The 23928-nt window shown below is 37.6% G+C and overlaps 1 protein-coding gene, 1 non-coding gene and 1 pseudogene across 3 annotated transcripts in view; 2 read left to right on the top strand and 1 right to left on the bottom strand.

The window, feature by feature from the left end:
- Positions 1-23928, top strand: part of LEPR (leptin receptor) — a 107063-nt gene that overhangs the window by 23456 nt on the left and 59679 nt on the right. For both annotated transcript variants that reach the window (XM_055233841.2, XM_055233842.2), the window contains exons 2-4: positions 3564-3623; positions 8433-8762; positions 10274-10397. In XM_055233841.2, the coding sequence (XP_055089816.1) occupies positions 3584-3623; positions 8433-8762; positions 10274-10397 (494 nt within the window). In that variant the 5' untranslated portion in view covers positions 3564-3583. The remainder of the gene's footprint in view (positions 1-3563; positions 3624-8432; positions 8763-10273; positions 10398-23928) is intronic.
- Positions 9509-9612, top strand: LOC129459093 (small nucleolar RNA U13). Its single transcript, XR_008649900.1, has one exon. It is a non-coding gene; the product is annotated as a small nucleolar RNA U13 (small nucleolar RNA).
- Positions 13918-16176, bottom strand: LOC129458169 (polypeptide N-acetylgalactosaminyltransferase 11-like; annotated as a pseudogene).

The following is a 23928-nucleotide window of genomic DNA, read 5'->3' as shown; positions in this document are numbered from 1 at the left end:
TCAACCCTGCTGTCTTTTTGAATGACTGCTAAGGCACATTACTCCTTTTAACTGTCAACAGAGAATGACTACTACTGTGGTCTGAATGTTTGTGCCACCACAGAATTCACATGTTGAAACCTAATCACCAATGCAATAGCATTAAGAGGTGGGGCCTTTAGGAGGTTATTAGGTCATGAGGGTGGAGCCCTCATGAATGGGATTAGTGCCCTTATAAAAGAGGCTGCAGGGGAGCTTGTTCACCCCTTCTGCCATGTGAAGACATGGCAAGAAGGCACCATCTACGAGAAGTAGTCCTTCACCAGAGATTGAATCTGCTGGCATGTTGATCTTGGACTTCCCAGCCTCCCGAATTGTAAGCAATACATTTCCGTTGTTTATAAGCCACTGAGTTTGTGGTATTTTGTTATAGCAGCCCAAATGAATGAAGAAAACTGCATTCCAGGGGAATGTTAGGCAGTATTATCTCAACTCTTCATAGTGTGATGTCTGTGACTGGCTCAGTTCATGCAGCTCTACTTGTGGAGTGTGCATTACCTTTATTTATCTATATCAGGAATTCTTAATCCTTGGATAAGTTTCAAGGGATTGTTAACCCCTTGAAATTATAGCCCTAATTTTAGTTGTATGTGCTTCCTTGTGGTGTTGATACACTTCTTTCACCAAATTCTCAGTGAGGTCCATGTTCCAAAAAATGGTTAAGAATCACCATTTTGAAACTCTTCTTGCTATTATGCCGGATTCTCAAAGAGCTGTATCTGGATGATAGGAGAGTGCCTCTTGAAGATTGCATGGGGGAGGTGCTAAAATTTCAGATGGGATGGCCAGGGCAGGCTCCTTTAGAAGGTGAGTTGAGTGGTGGGGAGAGCAGTGGATGAAGAGTGGGATCCGGGACCTTGTAGTCCTGCTCAGGACTTGGACTTTTACTCCAAGTGACAGGAGAGGACTGTAGTGCTTTGAGAAAGAGAGACATGATCTGGTCAATGTGTTAATAAGATCACTGTGACTACTGTGTTAGAGAGACATGATCTGATCTGTGTTAAGAAGATCACTTTAACTGCTATGTTGATAACTGACTGAATTGGGGAGCAAGGACAGAAGTAGAGTGCCTCTTCTGACAGTTCCGGGAAGAGATAATTGTGGCTTAGAACAGGGTATTAGTAGTGGAGAGGGTGACAAAATTATTAAATTTTGAAATTGCTTTGAAACTCTGGTATTATTAGGATGTTCATGAGGATGTTAGCTGTTATCTTATAAAATTAATCAATAAAAATTTTGTACTGTTCTTAGTGTTAGGATTATTTGTACCCTTCTCCTAAACTGTTCATTTCATTTTAACTACTCGGAATTTATGATTGAACAATACGACCATAAGAAAAGTTAGAACAAATTAATGGTTCATCCTTAGGAAGTGTCTTCATATTAATGGTGTTTGGTCTATTAGGCTTATTTTGGTCATCCTATCTTTAATTTTCCCTTTGCTTCACTCTTTTTTCACCAATTTAAAAAATTTCTGTCACTTTTTCTGTCTTTTATTTAGACAGAGTCTCACTTTGTCATCCAGGCTGGAGTGCAGTGGTGCAATCTCAGCTCACTGCAACCTTCACCTCCCGGGTTCAAGCAATTCTCTTTCTTCAGCCTCCCAAGTAGCTGGGATTACAGGCACACGCCACCACACCCAGCTACTTTTTGTATTTTTAGTAGAGACAGTGTTTCACTATGTTGGCCAGGCTGGTCTTGAACTCCCGACCTCAAGTGATCCATCCGCCTTGGCCTCCCAAAGTGCTGGGATTGCAGGTGTGAGCCACTGCGCCCAGCCTCTTTTTCTGTATTATTTGTGTTTAAAAAAAAACTTCTTTATGTTCCTTTTTAAACAGTTTAGGGTGCATATGTTTCTCTCATCGAATCTATGTCAGATACCACCTTTCACTGTCTCTTCAAGGTTGTGTCTATATCCTTTTTACACTAGTGATTGTTTCTCTGTTATTTAAGAATGAAACCTGATTGCAAGAATCCAAACCATCAGAATAGTTTGTGTTTTGCATGGAACGTTAAATAAAGAAGTGGTTGTTTTATGTAAGGAAAACTGCTGATCTATTTGACCACTTAACTGAGGAGACCAGGTGAGTTAAAAGTGAGCCAAATCAATTGTTGAACTAAATTACTAGTCACTAGTAAGTTTCATCAAAGCAATCCAGTGATATGTTGTATCTGTGACACATCTTGACTATAAAACTTGCCCTTGAGTTTATTTTATGAGAATGTTTTATATCAAGAACAGGTAGCACAAAAAGCAGGGAGGAATTTGTACTCATTTAATATAATTAAATCATGAGGGTTCCAAACAGTGGACTGATTGCTGGAAACCCTAAAGAACCATGGTGATATCGGTGTATAAAGAACAGAAATTCTGATGACAGACTTGCAGTCTGAAAAACAAATTCACTGGACTAACCACTGTTTATACTCATTTATTTTCTTCCTGATAGTAAGTTGTAAAATAAATAAACACTTTTTTCCATTTACTTATCATGTGGTGCCAATTCTCACTTATCATATGGTGCCAATTCTCAGATATGAGTCATGAGACCTGTTTCTCACTTAATGTTTTACACTATTCTTTGTGGTAAAGTGTGGTTTCCATTTTAAATTACATCTCTCAGAGTAATAGGCAGCTCTGAAAGGGGTTGTAGAGACCATCTAACAGTCTGACTTGTAGATGAGGAACCTGAGGTCTAGAGTGTTGAAAACCCCAAGTCCCACAGCTGATTACCAGAAGAGCTTAGCCTGGCACCCAGCACTCCCGACACCTATTTCAGGTAGGTTTTCATCCAAAGTCCAAGCCAAATATATTAAAATTATACTACCATTTGGATTTATGACATAGTAGTACAAATAATCATATTTGTGATACTCCAAATTGAGTAGAACTCATGGAAATCTTGTCTCTGAAGTCAGACTTCATTTGGGTATATTAAGCCACCAGACTTTTAATTATTCTAACTCTCTAATATTACCTCATCTGCAAATGAACAATAGGTTTCCAAAGGTCTACTGGTAAAATTGCTCCTCTTTATTGGAAATAAATAGGCAGTTGTTACCTATGCAATAATTATTTGGCCTTACAATATCATAGTAAAGATAAAGACTTTAGAAAACAGGGAAATTTTAAGACCTGAGCATGAAAAAAATTGAAGACGGTGATATTAATGATGTTAAATCAGCTGTTACATATTTAATCAACATTGTGAGCACTTGCATTTAGTTAAAATTTCAGTCTTATCCTGTGATACCTGTCCTGGTTTGTTATGGCATAAAGGAACATTCAGTTTAAATTTTTTCGGCTTGTATTTTTAATGATGTAAGATAGGATGCGTAAAGGAATAAATCTATAGCATAATTTTATGTGAGATATTTCTCAGATATTGATCTAGAGTATCACGTTATTAAAATTTAGAGACTTATCTATAATCCCTTTCCTTTTATGTTTTCCACAGACAACTTATGTATATATGTGTTTTTGTTTGTGTGTGTATTTTAATTTTAGATTTACTCTTTTCCAGGTGTACTTCTCTGAAGTAAGATGATTTGTCAAAAATTCTGTGTGGTTTTGTTACATTGGGGTAAGTTATTTGCTCATTTGCTGTTTTAATGCCCTTAAACGCGGTAGAGATTTTGCCTTTAGAGATGCTGTTTTATTAACTGACAGAATTTCCTATTTCTAGTTAGGAATTCTCACACATGCTTATGATTTAAAATGCAAACCATAGTATAAGTGTATAAGTGTGAAAATGAAAACCCTTCCCAACCTCCTAAAGACAACCTGCTGGTGTATCCTTTCAGAATTCACACACACACACAGACTCACACACACACACGTATACAGGCACACTCATATCTATGGCTGCAAAAATAGCACTGGTCTATACATGTTGTTCTAGATGTTTATTTTTCCATTTAACAGGTTTCCAATTTATCATGATGGCTTTTTATCTTTATCAGTGTTTACTGGGATACTTATTAGTTTAATGGTTGCATGACAATGCACTGTATGAATATATATAAAATTATTAGTCTGTTTGACCAATTCCTGATCGATAGACATTTCTTTTACTGTAACAAATAATACTGCATTGAAACTTCATGTGTCTTTGTATATTTAGAAAAATATTTCTGTAGATTAATTCTTTTTTTTTTTTTTTTTTTTTGAGACGCAGTCTTGCTCTGCCGCCAGACTGGAATGCAGTGGCATGATCTCAGCTCACTGCAACCTCTGCCTCCTGGGTTCAAGCGATTCTCCTGCCTCAGCCTCTCGAGTAGCTGGGACTACAGGCACGCACCACCATGCCCAGATAATTTTTGTATTTTTAGTAGAGACGGGGTTTCATCATGTTGGCCAGATGGTCTCAATCTCTTGACCTCATGATCTGCCCGCCTAGGCCTCCCAAAGTGCTGGGATTACAGGCGTGAGCCACGGTGCCCAGCCGATACATTGCCAATAACGTTTGAGCATACCATTCTCACGTGTTTCTTACCACATTCTGGTGACATTCTGATTTTCTTAAATCAAATCATCTAAGTTAGATTGTGTTCCAAGTTTTTGAAATTAAAGTTAGAGTATCTTTAACAAAACTTACGTGATTTGGCAATTGTTTATCTAGCTTTCTTTAACAAAACTTATGTTGTGGCATCTTTATCTGGCAGCTGTTACCTGTGTGTCAACTGGTTCTGAGCATCTCCTCGACTACCCCAATCTAAAGGGGCTCTTCTAAGCTTCCCTGCAGGTCTTCCTTGTTGTACATACTTCTCTTTCATTGCAGCCATCTGTATACTTCCAGAAAATAACCTGGATAGCTCCACTGTTACAGATTTCCAAAAAATTATGCCACAAGGGACTATCAAAGAGAAATAACTCATTCTCTTTTTATATTCTCTAATTTTATTAGATGTATTTAAGGGAACTATTCATTCTCTTTTATAATTCTCTATTAATTTTTGTTAGACTCTAGTGTTTTACATTGACTTTCTGGAAGGTTTGTGGTTTGATCAAGTTTGTGAATCAAGAGAATTCCTGGGATATTGTTACCTAATAAGATATGCCTTCAGATGAAAATTGTAGACCGTCTTTAGAGTTTAGGATTCATTTGGAGGGAAAGAAATATCATTTGCAAAGTTGCATGTGGATGAAATAGACTCATCTTTTAATTTAACTGCATCAATAGTTGCTATGTTTTTAAAGTTCATCATTACATTTTACATTTAAATACTTCTGTGAGGATTTTAGGCTAATTCATTTCAAGCAACTGAATCCTCTATGTAGACCTAGAATAGATAATGCTGTAAATTAGTAATATTACATATTCTTGGTTTTGTAAACCTCCTCCCTCAAAAAACTATTTTATTTTCTTTGAGGTGTTCTGATTTTAGAAACATAAGTTAGGAGGAGTGAAGTCCAACGGAACACAATTGTAATATGGATTTACTTTTGGTAATGTTGTGATATCTAATTGTTATCAGTATGGCCATAGTCACATTTGTCACATTAATCACTTTGGCCTCAATTTTTTGCATCTATACATATTTATATTAATTTATATTTATAGAAATCTTTAGAAACCAAACTATTAACAATCATTACCTATGTATCGTTTGAATATTTTCACTGATAATTGCTTTTGTAATGAAAAAATACATTTGTGAATTGATTAAAAATTTTATTTTCTTACATTTTTGAAAAGCCTTTAATTTTTAGAGCAGTTTTAGGTTCACAGCAAAATTGAGAGGAAGGTACAGAGATTTTCCATAGACGCCCTGCCCCACACGTTTATAACCCCCCATTATCAACTATCCCCACTCAGAGTGGTACATTTGTCGCAACTGATGAACGCATATTGACATATCGTTGTCACTCAAAGTCCATAGTTTACATTATGGTTCACTCTTGGTGTTGTATATTGTATGAATGTTGACAGATGTATGTATGGTGACCTTTATCTGCAGCTGTAGAGTCATACAGAAGAATTTCACCGCCCTACCCATCTTTGTGGCCTTCCTATTCCTCCCTCCTTCTTACCTAACTCCTGGGAACCGCCAATCTTTTTACTGTTTCCATAGTTGTGCCTTTTATAGAATGTCATAATGTCATATAGTTGGAATAACATAGTATGTAGTCTTTTCGTATTGGTTTCTTTCACTTAGTAATATGCATTTATGTTTCCCCCATGTCTTTTTTTCCTCTTTAAATTTTTGTATTTTTAGATTCAGAGGTTACAAGTATGGTTTTGTTACACGGATATGTTTCGTAGTGTGTACATCACCTGAATAGTGAACATTGTGCACAATATTACTTATAAGTGAGAACATGTGGTATTGGATTTTCTGTTTCTGAGTTATTTCGCTTAGGATAATGGCCTTTAGCTCCATCCACGTTGTTGCAAAGTACATGATTTTATTCTTTTTTATGGCTAAATAATATTCCATGGTGTGTGTGTGTGTGTGTGTGTGTGCGTGTGCATGTGTGTGAATATGCCACATTTTTTTAATGCAGTCATTCATTGAGGGACACTTAGGTTGATTCCATGACTTTGCTATTATGAATAGTGCTTTGACAAACATATGAGCACAGATGTTTTTTTTTATAATGATTTCTTTTCCTTTGAGTAGATACTTAGTAGTGGGATTGCTGCATTGAATGATAGTTCTACTTTTAGTTCTTTGAGAAATCTACACATCGTTTTCCACAGAGGTTGTACTAATTTACATTGCCACCAACAGTGAATAAGCATTTCCTTTTCTCTGCATCCTCACCAACATCTATTATTTTTGACTTTTTAATAATGGCCATTCTTACTGGTATAAGACGGTATCTGATTGTAGTTTTAATTTGCATTTTTCTGATGATTATTGATATGGGCATTTTTTTCATGTTCATTGGCTGCTTGTATGTCTTCTTTTGAGAAATGTCTGTTCATTTCTTTTGCCTTCTTTTTAATGGGATTATTTGTTCTTTTCTTGTTGAGTTGTTTGAGTTCCTTCTAAATTCCTGATATTAGTCCTTTGTTGGATGCATAGTTCTGGAAGAGTGCTGGAACTTCCGTGTCTTTTCGTGACTTGATGTCTCATTTCTTTTTAGCCCTGAATAATATTTAATTGTCTGGATGTACCACAATTTACCCATTCACCTACTGATGAACATCATGATTACTTCTATTTCCTTACATTATTACATTTGCCATAACTCTTCAAAATTCTCATTTCATACAAATCCATACAAGATTCTCAGAATTCCTATTCTGCATTAGTGTCTATATAAGCCAACACAACTGTTGCATCATTTGGGTAACTTATTGAAAAAAAAATTATGGAGAATTATTTTATTTTCAAACAAATATTTAAAAATAAGTTTGGCTAGGCGCAGTGGCTCATGCCTGTAATCCCAGCACTTTGGGAGGCCAAGGCGGGCGGATCACCTCAGGTTAGGAGTTCGAGACCAGCCTGGCCAACATGGCAAAACCCCATCTCTACTAAAAGTACAAAAATTAACCGGGTGTGGTGGCAGGCACCTGTAATCCCAGCTACTCAGGAGGCTGAGGCAGGAGAATCACTTGAACCCGGGAAGCGGAGGTTGCAGTGAGTCGACATCATGCCACTGCACTCCAGCTTGAGCAACAAGAGTGAAACTCCATCTTAAAAAAAAAAAAAGTTTAATTTTTGCAGATTTTTAGGTACTGGATTATATAATTGTTCTTAATTTTTATGTTTAAAAAGTGATAACTTAATCAGCAGTGGGCATTTCCCATAAGAAGTCTATTCTTTTGCATCATTTTTTGTGTAATGTGCTAAGGGCATGTCTTATATGATGATGTTTTGTATTTGGAGGATCATGGGAAAATTCAGGAGATCATCGAGCTGTCATCATGTTGAAGACAAGTTCTTTCTAAAAGTGCTCAGCGAAAGCAGTGTTAATATTTTGGTGTTGCTCTCTTAAATACATATTAAAATAGCACTTTAATGTTTGTTTATATAATTGCACATCCAGATATTTATTTATCATTTATACTGGATATTATATTTATCATTTATAATGGAAGCTAGAATAATATGCTTTAGAAAGGAAAAATAAAATATTCAGTGTTTGTTTCCTTTTATTAAATATAAATATAAAATGTCAGCTTAAAGAGAAAACATGAAGTGTGAGTTTTCAAAAAGAAAAGAGATGTCAGAAAGTGGAGTAATTTCTACAAATGAATGCATCCTCTTGAATACAACACATTGTACAATGGAAGCACGAAGTTATTCATTAGGCACTCACTGAGGACTTAGAAAGTTAAATAATTATTGAGCACTACATGGTTTAATCTGGGATACTTTCTATTCATGTCTTAGTCAAAAATGATTACTTTTTTCTATGTGTCTTTTTAATATCCTAACAGAGTTTATTTATGTGATAACTGCATTTAACTTGTCATATCCAATTACTCCTTGGAGATTTAAGTTGTCTTGCATGCCACCAAATTCAACCTATGACTACTTCCTTTTGCCTGCTGGACTCTCAAAGAATACTTCAAATTCGAATGGACATTATGAGACAGCTGTTGAACCTAAGTTTAATTCAAGTGGTACTCACTTTTCTAACTTATCCAAAACAACTTTCCACTGTTGCTTTCGGAGTGAGCAAGATAGAAACTGTTCCTTATGTGCAGACAACATTGAAGGAAAGACATTTGTTTCAACAGTAAATTCTTTAGTTTTTCAACAAATAGGTAAGCATTAGCTATTTTTTTAATGTATTGAACAATGTGTTTTAATTCTTTGATACCTGTATGAAATAGATGTCTTATGGCTATGATTTTAACATACATAATCATTTTTACATTGCTAATAAAATTAGGATTCATTATATGAACAAACTAATAAATAATTCCCAAATTATCTTGTATCCCATAAAAATATAATGAGGGAACTATTTTACTTTTAAGTACATTCCTTGTAGTCTTCTAAATTTGCTTTGAAGTAGAAAAACACACCTTATTTTTATTAAATATATAAAATATCAAATGACTGATAATATTGTTGAGTTGGTTAAATTTTAAAATATTCATGAATAATAATATTTCTTCAGGCAAGGAATATCTCTGAAAGAATATAAGTTTTAAACATGGGTTTTTCAGAAGGAATAGCTAATGGATGCTGGGCTTAACACCTAGGTGATATGATGATCTGTGTAGCAAATTGCTATGGTACACATTTACCTATTTAACTAACCTGCACATCCTGCACATGTACCCCTGAACTAAAAATAAAAGTTGGAAAAACAAAAAAAGAAAAGAAAAAAATTCTTTTTTTTTGTTTAAGTATAATGCATGCTGATTGTAGCTAGTGTAGTTAAAAATTCTGCATCTGGAAATATAAACGACAGAATTATCCCAAGTCTTTTGGAAAAGCTAAGAAGAGTGGAGACAATTGACTCATCCATGTAGAGAGACCTCCAGTATGAAAATATAGGCATATCTTTTCCTCCCTCAAAAGCGTGATGACCGGGTTTTCACATGCATGAGTGAGATGTGCCTCCCTCGGACCTTGTTATGATGTTGGCACATTACCTGTCTAATGTTTAAAAAAAAAAAAAAAGGCTGGGCACAGTGGCTTAAATGCTTGTAATCCTAGCATTTAGGAGACCTAGGCGGGCGGATCACTTGAGCTCAGGAGTTAGAGACCAGCCTGGGCAACATAATGAAGCCCCATCTCTACTGAAAATACAAAAAAAAAAAAAAAATTAGCTGGGCATGGTGGTGCATGCCTCTAGTACCATCTACTTAGGAGACTGAGGTGGGAAGATTGCTTGAGAGATCGAGGCTGCAGTGACCCATGATCACATGATCATACCACTGCACTCCAGCCTGGGTGACAGAGTGAGACCCCATCTCAAAAAAAAAAAGGAAAGAAAAAGAAAAGTGAGCACTGAGCTAGATGAGTTTTGAGCTCTTTTGTCCTATTTAAGTGGCTTGAAATTAAAGAAAATTTGAGAAGCAATAACTGAATTTAATTCTATTACTTTAGAAAAAAGGAAACTGAGGGCCAAAGGGACTAAGTGATTGGCAAACGCATGCCCCTAGTTAAAGCTTGTTCTTTTTCTCTCAGAATAGGCAATGGAAGTTGTATCAGAACACTGGTAAATTTGATTTAGCTCTTCTCTTTCACTGAGTTGTTCAGATGGTTTTTGAGATTTCATGTAGTTTTTTGTTTTTGTTTTTGTTTTTTTTTTTTAATTCAGGTGCAAACTGGAACATACAATGCTGGCTAAAAGGAGATTTGAAATTATTCATCTGTTATGTGGAGTCATTATTTAAGAATCCATTCAAGAATTATAACTATAAGGTCCATCTTTTATATGTTCTGTAAGTACCAAATAATTAATTTGGACATTTCTACTACACAATTTTTTTTAAAGAGCTTTCCTATACGGAAGTAGATTATAGACCTCTTGCATCCCTACATTTCCTTTTATATGTTTTATTTTTTAATATGGCATTCTGCTTTATTAGGTTTCCTCTTTTCTCCTCCTGTTAATTGAGGTAGCAAGACAGTCAGGTTTAGGGTCACGATTGTCAGGTCCACAAGTATACCAAATGTTAGGTTGAAGTTCAGGTTCCAGCTCATGCTGAGGTCCGAAGGGAGTGGATGGATGGGCAATAGCTGAAAGAACACTCTGGGGGCCTTAAGCAGGTGAAATGTAGTTTTATTCAGCAGCTCTCTATCAGCAGCTTACTCAAACTAGGTCTCTCATTAGCAGCTCTCTTAGCAGCAGCTTTCTCTCACTGTCTGCTCTGTTTTGACTGCTTGGGCCAGCTGCTCCTATGCACAGCTGCACGGCTGGCTCTCTCTTTCCTTCAGCGTCAGCAGCTTAACTCTTTCTCTCTCTGGGCATGAACGTGAGCCATGCTGTGCCATGTTGTGCCATGCTGAGCCATGCCCTGGCTCTCCTTGTCAGAGCAAGACTGACAGCTCTGGTACTCCCTCTCTCTCTGGGTGCAAGAGGGCCTGTACAAGAGTATCTGTACAGTGTCAGCAGGGCAATTATCCCTCTTACAGACAATAGTGGCATACGGCCAAGGGATGGCCTTCCCATGTTATGGCTACATGGCTGTGACAACAGGTGGAGTTATATGCCTGCGCTCTACTCGCTGAGTCATGCAGGCCTGGATGTCTGCCTTGGCCTAATTCTTGACCGAAGCACATCCACGTACCTTACAAAGATATTGCAGATATAGGTGGGCATGTAGTCTGAAAGAAGAGTGAACTCAGTTCAGGAGTCCTAGATATTTGAGTGGAAAAGGAAAAAAGATGTGTTTTATATTTCTTCTTCAGATGATTTTTCGTTTTTGATCTCTTTAGAAACTTAAAAATATGGGTGGCTAATATTTATTTGTGTGAGAAAGAGAACAAAGATATTGTTTTCAAACAGCCATATACTTATAACTCAAACAGCGAATATGTCATTAAGTTTTCTAATTACTTCAGTGATGATATACACCATTTCTATGTCAATTTTAACTCTTTAAAATTCTTTCTCATTAATTCTTCTATGTGATGATTAAAGTCTAGCCTCCTTCAGTTCTGCAGTTATTGAGATAATGCCATTGAGGAGCAATGTGCTAGAAACCATCCCTATACAAATGAACAGAGACAGAAAGTAGAATGGGGCTGAGAGGAGGGGGAACTGGGGAGTTACTGTTTAACGGATATAAAGTTTCAATTTGGGAGAATGAAAAATGTTCTGGAGTTGGGGAGTGGTGATGGTTGTATAATAATGTGAATGTATTTCATGTCATTGCACTGTACACAACATGGTTGAAATGTTAAATTTTATATACATTTTATCACAGTAAAAATTTAAAAAAGAAACTTAAAGACATGTAAAAGAGGATGAATGGTTATGATCGCTGTCCTTGAGGCGCTCAAAGGCTAGCAGTTGGGACCTATACGTACAGAGTTTCAGTTTTAGTGGTTGCCGATATGTGTGTCATGGGAGCCCATGATTGTTGTGAGATCTTAGATGGGGGTTATCTAGTTAAGCTGCTGAGAGAAGAGAGGAGCAAAGGTTTCCTAAGGAAGCAGATAGCTGAGTTGAGTCATTAGAGATGAATAAGAGCTAATGAGAAAATATGTGGGCCACTAGTGTAGTGTTGGGAAGGAGATCAGTATCACCTGGAACCTTGTTAGAAATTTAAATTTGCTAGCTCACCCCTGTGAATAAAAAATTAGGGGGGTGGGGCTCATTAATCTGTTTTACCAAGTCCTTTAGGTGATTCTGATGGAACTCAAGTTTGAAAATTCCTGGTGTAGAGGTTCATATGACAGATTTTAGAGTCAGACTACCTGGCTGTACCACTTACTAAATGCACACAAAAAGCACTTACTATGTTTAACAATTGTTCTGCCTCTAGAAATTAACACAGTGGAAATATTTACACAATGCTTAAAAATTATTTGTTGAATGAATACATATTGCCAAAATGCTTTCTACAATATTTTCCAATTTACCCTCCAGAAATGTCTTAATGAGCCAAAAAATTATTAATAAAGAAATAATATTGTCTGAAGGTGGGAGAAGTGAGTGGTCAATGGTCAGATATAGCAGGAAGATATAATAAGGTCTGAATAATATGTGCAGATTTGGCAGTGTGAAAGTAATGGATCTTTAGGCAGAGCTCATTCAGGGGAGTGGAAGGAGAGGTTGCCAGAACAAAGGGAAACTTGGAGAAAGGACCTTGAAGAGCTGATCTTTATGCTAGTTCCTCAGTCAGTTGATGGGGGAACGCTGCAGAACTGGAATTCGTATATCCAAGGCATACTATGGCTGGGGCTGAGAATATGAAAAAAACCTGGTTACTGGGATGAACTGCTGCTGCCCAGGTGAGGAACCTTTGGCTGGAGTGATATTTCAAGAATGGTAGGCAAAACAGGAAGGATCAACTCCCTTGTCACTCGATTATTCTAGTCTCTTTCTAGCTCCCCCACAGGTAGAATTTAACAAGAATTTAGGTAGTAGAGGAGAACTATGGTTTGCAGAGTTCCAGTGCCAGCATGGTGAAACAGAGCATAGGGTGCATTTGAAGATGGCTTAACCACCAGCAAAATTCACTTCATTGGCTCATTGGCTACTTAGAACATTCACACACACCTTTCTATGCATACCTACCTTTCCCTACAACTTCCTTATAACTTCATGCTTTCACTTAATTAAGTGCAACTATACTTTAATAAAAATCAAAAGAATCCTTTATTTCACATGTATGTAGTATCATAATTCATCAAAATAATTTATAATGGTTAACTGCCTCTCAAATATTGTCTTATAAATGATGCCTTCTGAAGTCAAACATAATGTAGATACATTTTTAAAAAATTGTTTAGAACATACGAAACAAATGATAAGAAAAAAATATAACTGTCTCCTGTGAAGTCTTCTAAGAAAATCATGACAAGTTCCTGATCAGATAAAAACCATTCCATCATTAAAGGGTATTAAAAAGAGGCATAAATAAATTTGAATAGAAACATCTGTTTGCCGAGTTTTGTCATTGTGTACAAATGAAACTCTAGAGTTAAAATTATATTCTGATTTCCCTCTATAAGCAAGAAATTCCTTAATAGAAGCTCAGAAATGACCTCAGTGTCTTGGTGAAACATACTTCCTCACCTGCGGACACTCAGTGCTCCCATCTCTATCAGATCTGCTGTGTTACCTCTGTTAACATTCCCAGGCATCTCCAGGAAGATGGGAGATGTCATCCTCTCCAAGATGGCTCTACCAAACCAAGGCTTTCCTGGCACCAACAACTTTCTTTCTAAAGCTCTATGCTTCACAGAGGAGGCAAAGCCCGGTGAAGCACCATTTTTGCCACAGTGTCCACCTTAACCTTCCAACTGCCACTATTGTGAGGAGGAGCCATCACAGATTGCCATAGCCACAGAGTCTTCCTGACCCTGTGAAGCCACTGCTCTCGGGCACTGTCCAGCTGACATCTGGTGTAGCCAACTATTTTCCCCAAAGGTCCATATCTGCCTGACCCATGGCACTCCATGAGTCGTGGTGGGTCTGATGAGCTAGTTTCTGTCATACCTAGACAAAGAAGATGGTTTAAAACCAATTCATGCTCTTCATTATCAATCCAGATCTGATTTGGGTCCCCATGCTCACAGGCCTTAAGCACTAGTAGGCCTCCTTTCCGACTTGGGCAGCCCTGAGCCACCAGACGTTTGTTGGTATGGAGGTGATACAGCCTTCCAAGTTGAAGGACTGGGGCATTTTGGCCCTCTAATGATAAAAGTGGGTTGCTCGGATTTGGCATGGGTCCCAGATATCTGCGTCTCTGGGTAAATATTATCCAAATACCATTTAAATGATTTGCATCCTAACTTCTTTCTTAATTCCACTCGTTCACTGATAGTTCCATAGCTTTTCCTCTTCAGATTAAGTCTTAAGGAAAAATACTGCCACTTTATTCATCCAGCCAGACATGTGCCAGCCTCAAAGAGTTGTGTTCATGGTGTCCTGGCCTTCAGGAGATCCATATGGTCACCTTTTTTGGAAAATGTGTCCTACTGTAGAGCAAGGCATGATGAAGAGCTTACCTCCACACACCCAGATCTGAAATGATATTTCCAAATTTTCTCCTCTCCAGATATCCATGCCAGTATCATATTGTCCAAGTTCATGGAAATACTGTCTGTTCCTGGCAAGCAATCCTCCAGTCATTATCGGTGACTTTGTTGGTGCTGTGGCTTTTTCTGCTCATCCTAGCTCAGAAAGGGAAACAAGCTCCTATTTGAAGTGCAGCCCTCAGTTGAATCCTCCACGGACCAGAGGATGAGCTGTAGGCTAGCGTGTTGGCACTAATGATGTCAATCACTGAGAACATCATGGTCTGCCAGTCCACACAGATGACAGCCAGCAAGGGCTGCAGCCACATCACATTCACTTCACGTGGCTGTCTAGGAACACAAGGACTTCTGTTGTGTGGACTGCTACACTCATTCTTCCTTGAATCAATCCCTCACACTTTATATTTCTTATACCTTAATTTTTCCAGGGAGGTATTTTTGGACATATTCATCTTGTTCTCCTTTCAAATCATCAAGGTCACTAACAACATCCATGAGGATGATTTCATGAAGCAGGTTTGCTGGCATGCAATTTATGACAATGTGCAGCGTCTGGAGACAGGCAGAAAAAGCTTCATTGTGGAAACAGATAACAATGTTAGCAACTGGCAGGTCAGGTGGTAGGACTTTACATGCTGCATTCTTTGTCCCTGGCACATCTCTGTGGTAGCCTGCAATTACTGATAAGCATATTAAAAGCATGTTTTTGATAGCCCAAGTCTCTCAACTCCTGAGCACCTTCATTAAAAATCATGCCTAGTTCAGAGGACAATTTCAAGTGGCCTTTTTCTGGATCTTCAATATGACTATCACATCATCGATTTTGTTTGCTTCGAACTGTGGCTCTAGTAATAGACTTGGACCTTGAGTGAAACAAGAATAGAATTGTTTTGGAAATGGTCCATGGGGTCCAGACCCCTTGAGCACATTCTTTTCTTTATATAGTTTAAGTTCTGGGATACATGTGCAGAAAGTGCAGGTTTGTTACATAGGTGTACGTGTGCCATGGTGGTTTGCTGCACCCATCAACCCGTCATCTACATTAGGTATTTCTCCTAATGCTATCCCTCCCCTAGCCTCCCACCCCCCGACAGGCCCCAGTGTGTGATATTCCGCTCCCTGTGTACATGTGTTCTCATTGTTCAACTCCCACTTATGAGTGAGAACATGTGGTGTTTGTTTTTCGGTTCCTGTGTTAGTCTGCTGAGAATGATGCTTTCAGCTTTATCCATGTCCCTGCAAAGGACATGAACTCATCCTTTTTTATGGATGCATAGTATTCCATGTTGTATGTGTGCCACATTTTCCTTATCCAGTCTGTCACTGAGGGGGATTTGGGTTGGTTCCAACTCTTTGCTATTGTGAATAGTGGATGAGCACATTCTTAAGTGGCTGAGTCACTTCACCAAAGTTGAAGTGAACAAAAATCAAAACTGCACAGGTCACAGATGTAAAAATGCACCCATAACAGAAATATTGAACTGTGGCACTTCCCATAACAGACTTAGCATAACTAATGGGCCATTTTCAATTTCTGCAACACTGGCAATGGCCTTCCAGGACTCAGACTGTGGCATCTTTCCTCCTGCCACAGCCCCTGTCTGAGCCACAGGAGTTGCCCAGGGGGTGGGCAGTGGTGGGCTACACTTTGAACAAGAGGAGACAGTCTTATTCTCTCTCCCAAATGGCATGATGCTATATTGCAATTGTCATTATGTTTTCTGTGCAGCATGTACAATGTTGCTCTCTGGACAGTATTAATTGCTCCTCACATTCAATCACTGTTCCACCTGAATGAATATTGTGGAAGCTAAACATAAAATTGCAAATTTAATAATAGCAGGAATCCTTATATAAAATAATACGGGGAAGAAAAAGATTGAGAAGAAATTAGTGAATATATAGAAACACACACACACACACACACAAGCATACTGTAAGGGAGGAAATACACACAACCGCCACGGCTCTCCTTTCTGTATTGATTACCAGGCTGTAGTTAATACTTATTACTAGTGTTAGACCACTGAACTAATTCTTTAAGTCACCCAGAGGAGGAACCCAGATATAGTGCCACTGCCGTCATATCTGGACATTGAATGTCCCTGTGATCATCATTTCCACATGCAGGTCACCTGATGCCGTGACTGATGAACCTACAAACCCCTGCGTCCTTATGCAATCATCTTGAGGGCCAGTGTCTCAGATGTAGGTATCTAGTTGGTGAGAAGGTGCTCTAGCTGCCGGTGTTTCAGCCTTGTATGATGGTAGATTCTTCAGTCAGATGTTGGGCAACCAGAAAGTAGACAAATGTCCTTAACAAAAGTGACCGAGTTATAAATCTCTAGAGGCCTGAGAAGCCTGGCTGGGGTTGGAAAGCGGAGGTGGAAGACTAATGGATAATGAATGTCCCAGGGTGGATAATTAAAGGATGAAATCATGAGTTTGTTTCTAGTCTATAGAAAGTGACCCAGCAGGGAGAGAAAAGTTGATAATAGAAGGGGAGCCATTGAAGATATTTTATAGAGTGAATAATGGAATGGGCCAATTCCATGAAAAGAGCACAGGGTTGGTCTTAAAGCAGGTTTATCTCAACTTTTGAGTATTGAGAGAAGAAAGGAAGCCCTATGGTGGATGAAGATATATTTGAAGTTCAGGGCAGTTTCCTGCTTTATTGAGCAAAATAGGTTTTAGCTCAGAGAAAAGTATTCCTTTGCATAGTATTACCTTCTTGTGATGACCTAAATGCTTTGGATGTGATTAAAAATTCTCACTTGGGTGCCTATTCTAGACAATTTCTGATCTTATCAGCAGGTTAGGGCAAAGTGCTCAGTTTTAAAGCCCTGTGAATATGTGTAAGGGCTTAAATTCTATTATGTATATATTATAATTATGACAAGGTATTTTTCTGAAAAAGATAAGTATATATGTAATATATAGATAGATATATATATAATTTCAGAGCATTATAAATTTGAATAGTTACTTAGCTATAGCTGAGAATTTTAGCTTCAGTTTAGTCAGCTGAACAGTCATTGGTCTATTCCTCTAAACAATAGGACCCAGAAGAATGAGAAAATTAGGTAAATTAGGTAGATTTTCAAACTTTCTTAAAAGATGATTTTTAATTTGGTCTTCTTTTACTTGGAACCTAGGTTTCTAAAAATATTAGCACAGTAAAACCTGTCACAATTCCAAGGAATTTGAGAAACAGTCTCCCATTTTTTTCCTGCCATATTATACCTCTATGATTTGGTTAATATGTTCATTATACCAACTATCACATGCTGTTTCTGCCTTTAATTCTATTTTTGTTTGGCTCTAAAGGCAATGTATCTCCAAATAATTAAATAGGACTCTAATTCAATAGGAAGAGCTGGTCAATATAGGAAGAGCTGGTCAATATAACCAATGAGAACTCCATGGAAGAGAAAATCCATAATGGTGATCACTATAGAAAAGCTTTGAATCAGACTCACCTATTTTGGACATCGGAGTCACAAGAGAAATTTTCAAATGCTTCCATGTGTAAAAAAGTATATTTTAAAAGGGATAAAATCTAATGTTTGTAAGAGATTTAAAACCATATAAATATGTCTCTTAAGGGAAAGCTTTGTTTGGGCTCAGATATTAATGTTTGTCAGAGAGTCTGAAGGACAGATACTCTAGAAATGTAATATTTTGAAACTGCTCTGAGATTTCCTCTTAGATATAGGAAGGAAATTCTGTTTCTTTATTAGGTGCCTACTGTGTGTTCCAGGCACAGACCTGAGCATGGGGAACAAGGTTCTACAACACAGACTCAGCCCTTGCCCTCCTGGAGCTAACATTTTGTGGTAAAAACAGAAGACATACCAGCAAAGTTTGGAAAGGCTGTGATGTAGTAAATACAGTGCCTTGTGGAAACAAGTACTAGGGATATCCAGCCAAGATGAGGAGGGGGCAGAGGAGAATGAGCCAGAGAGTGAAGAACATTTGCAAAGGCCCAGAGGCACAGATACCACATGGGAGGACTTGAAAAGTTGAGTGTGGTGGGACTGGGAAGCTGGGGAATGAAGAGAAATCAAGATGGAGGGATACACAGGGGTCAGATTATGAAGGGCCCTCCAGGTCATACTTGGAGTTTGGGCTTCTATAACTACTAACACCTACTTTACTTTGTCTTCACAATTACTCCTGCCAGCATTCTTGATGATTTCAGCATCCACGTGACTAATCTTCAGTTTCTTGAGTGCTTATTTTCAATATTCTTGTTTTTTCACACCACTTCGTTCACCCCTTGTCACGGACATGCTCGAGACTTTGTCATCACCAATAAGCATGCTTTTTCTGTAATCTCCATGTCAAGAATCCTGCTTTTTGAGCATCTCCCCTTGCACCCTTCATGTTAGTTTATTCCCTCTACTACCCAACTTCAGGAATAATTCTCCATGGTTCTTGGCTCCCCTTTCTGGGTGCCAGAACCTGGCCTGAGTAACCCTCTCTTCTTCATGAAAAGCAGCCCATATGCGCATCTAAGTTGTTTTCACAGCCTGCTTTCCTGTCAGCACAATTTTTAATGGTCCAAAGGCTTTTTTTTTTCATTTTGTTCTGTGTCTGTCTCTTTCTGTCTCTATATTAGCAGTATTTCTGCAGATACACTTCTCTCACAAAACTACCTGGACCTCCAGTGGATCTCTCTGGTGTTCACTCCATTAGATATGATAAAAGCCTGCAAATCTCCTAGAGATCTTTTCTCTATCTTCTCTTTGATCTTTGCTCAGAAGGCATTTCTTAATTTTAACAGTATTTGCTATCTGGAGAGGCTGGACACTTCAAGACTATGAAGTCCTCTTTTCTTTTGTTTAATGGCCCTTTCTTCAATGTATATCTCTCCTCTTACAGCAAGAAGAAACCAAGAGACATCCTCAACACTTGCTGGAAATCTCCTTAAATATATCATTCAGTTCAGTAGGCACATTCTATACTTTCCACATAACTACAGATGGTAATGTTAATGAGCTCTCTGCTACTACACAAGAAAGACCACTTTTCTCCAGTTTCCAGTAAATTATCTCTCACTTCCTTTTGTGCCCTCACTGGCAGAGTCTTTGAAGTCCACCACATTTCTACTAACAGTCTGTTCGAGGCAATTTAGGCTTTCTTCACTGTGCTTCTCCATATACTTCTAGCTTCTGTCTGTCCCCTGGTTCCAAAGACACTCATACATTTTTAGGTTTTCATTATGGCAGCACCCCACTTTCAAGTTCCAATAGCTGCATTAGTGATCTAATGTCATCTAATAAATTAACCCAAAATGTAGTGGCTTAAAACAATAATCATTTATTATCTCACAATTTCTGTTTTTAAGGAATTCAGCTGCAGCTTAGTGTGGGGTGGAATGGAAAGGGAGTATCTGCTTCAGGGTCTCTTACAAATACTGCACCGAAGGTTTCAGCCACTAGGACTGTAGTCATTTCAAGGCTCAACTTCAGGAGAAGCTAGTTTCGAGATCAATTCTTGGGGTTCTAAGTTCTTTATGGGATGTTGGACTGAGGGCCTCAGTTCCTCCCTGGCTGTCGGCTGGAGACCTCCTTCTGTTCCTTGTTATGTGGATCTCCCCATAGGACAGCCTGCACCATTGCAGCTGGCTTTCCTGAGAGTGAGCCAGAGAGACTCATTGATGATCTTGCTGCTGAGACAACAGAAGCAGGTGGAGTTTCTCTAATGATTGCTTTTCTCACCCAAACCAACCAGGCTGCCTATATCAGTGTCCATGCAATTTTCCTCTCTTCTTTTATTGTGAATAAATTCTTTGAGTTCTGATCTAAGGTGAACCCTTTGTCTCGTGTTCTGAGTCCCATCTCTTATTGTCAGCTCAAGGACTTTCTTGCCATTATCCTCTATTTTCTGCACCATCATGTTTCTCTCTCAGCTAATAGACATGATATAATAACTCCCCTTTAAAAAATAAATTTTCCCTATTACACATTTCTGTCAAGTAACCACCCCATTTCACTACTTCTTTTAAAGAAAACAAAGTTTTGAACTGTATGAATACATTATATCTTCAAAAGTTAATAAAAAGTCAGCAAGTGACTCTGGCCGTGAGGGAATAAGAGGGTCTGGGATTACTCTCCAGTCATAAACAACTAGAAAACCGGAAAAAAATGTAGCAAATAATTATTTTCAGACATTGGACAAAGACAGACAGAACTGTGATTCCTAAGAGAAGGAAACAAAATGAGTCCTACTAGTACTTAGGCTTTCTGAACTGTAGAAAATTCCCAGAACATGGCACAGGGCCAAGGAACTCAAGCTGAGCCCAACAATCTTGCAGAGATAAGAGTTCAGAGAGTGTAAGGGGCTCAAGTTCATGGGGCAGAGTACTTTGAGAGCAGGGGCATACACAAAAACTTACAGTGGGGCCACTTAAACTCTTTGGCTGAATATCAATCTGGCCATAACGTTGGGTAAGAAAAACTTCTAGTAAGAGAACAGTTATCAGGGAGCTGTAAGCTAAACAATTCACGGAATTCATAGAGGTCTGGGAATTGTTCAAGTTCCCACAAACGAGATTGGAGAGACCTTGATGAGTGTCAGTGACATTTCGTAGGAACCCCACAAGAGCTATACTTTAAAGGTGGGGCCAAATTAGCCTTAGAGTCAAGGCTACACTATACTATTCCCCAAAATGCTTAAAGGATGCCCTAAAAGATTCAAATTAGTGCTCAAGTAACTTAACTGACTTTCAGAACAAAATCCAACACTCTTCAAGGCAAAGCAAAACAATATAATATTCAAAAATGAAATATTCACAATGTCTGGCAGCCAGTAAACAAATGCTAGATATATGAAAAGATAGGAAAATGTGACCCATAACCAAGAGAAAAAGAAAAAATAGTCAATAGAAACAGACCCAGAAAGGACAGAGATGATAGAATTGGTAGACAAATACAACAGCTATCATTAATATGCTGTACATTCTCAAGAATATAAAGGAAAATATGAATATAATGAGAAAAGAAATTGAAGAAGTAAAAAAGAACCCAGTGACATTTTTAAATATGCAAAATGCATTTTTTTTTGTAAACAAAAATACTAAATATTAATTTGGGCATTTAGAATAATGTTATTCAATAAAATAGTATGTAGTGTGTGCAGCCCATAGTGCTAGGCTCTGTAAGGGACGCACTTTTCTTTCTCCTTCCCTTCTTTCCTTTCTATCAGGATGGACTCATGGATTCTTATTTTAGTTTGTGGGCTATAAATGTTACATCATTTATTTTATTACTGAAATCATCCCATATTTGGCCAGTGAGAGCGCATTCAAGCTGGCTCCTGTGCACTTTTGATATATCCCCTATCATTTTTGTTTTTTGAGGACTTTCTTTCTACAGTGTAAGATGTACCAGGTTGATCTTATACTTTTCCTGATATAACACTGGAATCAGACATTTCTTCAAGGAGCCATGGTTCCTTTTGTTGAAGAATGGTATTTACAAACCAGTGTCTGGAGGATAGTTGTTCATTGTTATTGTTTCTAGCCCTCTCTGTGTGCAGAGCTAGTTAGTGCACACAATATATACACAATGTGTGTACATAATATACACAAATCTATATATCTATATCTCTCTGTATGTACATATATTAAAGGGTGTGTGTTCATACTAATGTGTCCCATTCTAGGCCAAAACCGCAGGGTCCATTCTAAACTTCTTTTCTTTCTTTCTTTCTGTTTTGTAACTTTCTTCTCCAGCAGTGAGAAACCTGGCTTCCCTTTCCCACAATGTATCACTTATTTGCTCGGTGCTAGAATACACACAAAGCAGTTTTAGCATTGCTAACCCATACTGCTGTGAAAAACGAAAACAAACGTACTAACTGAAGTACAATATTGTTTACACTCATTTTGCTTTTACTAAGGCTAATGGGTACATGGTCAAATACTGTGTTCCAAAGTTAAATAGGATAGGTCTTCCCTCTCCATTCAGGTGGTTATAGTATTAACTTGATAGACATTAAGGTCTGTTTGTTTCAGTTTGCATTCTTCTTTTTTCCCACTTTCTCTTCTTTTTGTTGATTTTCCATTTATTTGGTGATATCTTACATCTGAATAGTACTTTGCATTTTACAAAATGCTTCTTAAACTTTCCTCTTTGATAAGATTTATCCAGGTCAGCACTTCTTACTTGGCGTTCAACAGGTCTGGGTGGAACTAGATTGCTTGCATTTATTCAGAACATAGATTGCTTAGCTCTGGACCTTCTGAATTCCTCATGGGGTCTAGGAATCTATTTTTTCACAAGTTGTCCAGGTGATTTTTATGATGAGTCTAGCCTGGGACAACAGCTCAGTCTCAAATTATTTGGGATTGGCAAAGGAAAATTTCGAGGTAATGTTTTTATAGATTACCAATCTGAAATTGAAAATAAGCGACTTGATTAAATGATTTACAAAGCTAATACTAAATTTTCTAATTCCACTTCATTGGTTTGTTCACTGTTTTGCTGTCAGTTTACATTAAAATCAGGAAATCAGGCGGCACCAATTTGGTGTTATTCGTGTAATAATTTAGCATAGAATTTGCTTGGAGAAGCTTTAATATGTTCACATTTTCTGGGAAGAAAAATTGGACCAAAAGTCAGAGGACAGAATTTGCTTTCTTTCTATACCATGTATGGCTACCAAAAATGAAATTTCAATACTAAAGAATTATATCTCTACCTTTTGAGTAAAAATATTACCAAAAAGGCAAAAATGATAGAGACAAAATTTTAAATTCATTTGACAACTGTTTTCATACTATTTTCACTTTCAAGTAAAGTTTATTTACATGTAGAGGTATTAAATAAATAGTGGCACTGAGTTTGTATATGCATAAGTATGCTGGTAAGGCATAAAACATTTTGTTGCATATAAAATTTTCAAGAATTCCAGAAATTCTTAATGTTTGCTTGTTTTAAGCCGAGTATATCTCCTGTTACTTTTAAAATTTGATGATCCTTTTATCCTCATACTTTAAAATTATCAAATTTGTTAGAGTATCTTTTGATAGTGATAAAAACAGAGTTCTTAAATTATTATACTGACTTTGGCATGTAACAAGGTTGGTGAATTCCAGGTCTCACACAAACTTGGGAAACTCCTCTTACAAATACAGGAAATAGCTAATGTTTTTCCTTAAAGAAAAGAATCATTTGAAGTAATTATATAATTCTCTAATATTTCCATTTATAAAAGCATTAACATGATTCAGGTTATAATTATTTTTTAGTCATG

Source organism: Symphalangus syndactylus, chromosome 19 (genome assembly GCF_028878055.3).
Source record: "Symphalangus syndactylus isolate Jambi chromosome 19, NHGRI_mSymSyn1-v2.1_pri, whole genome shotgun sequence".
NCBI lineage: Eukaryota > Metazoa > Chordata > Mammalia > Primates > Hylobatidae > Symphalangus > Symphalangus syndactylus.
The sequence above is the reverse complement of the archived record's forward strand: the minus strand, read 5'-3'. Positions and strand labels throughout refer to the sequence as shown.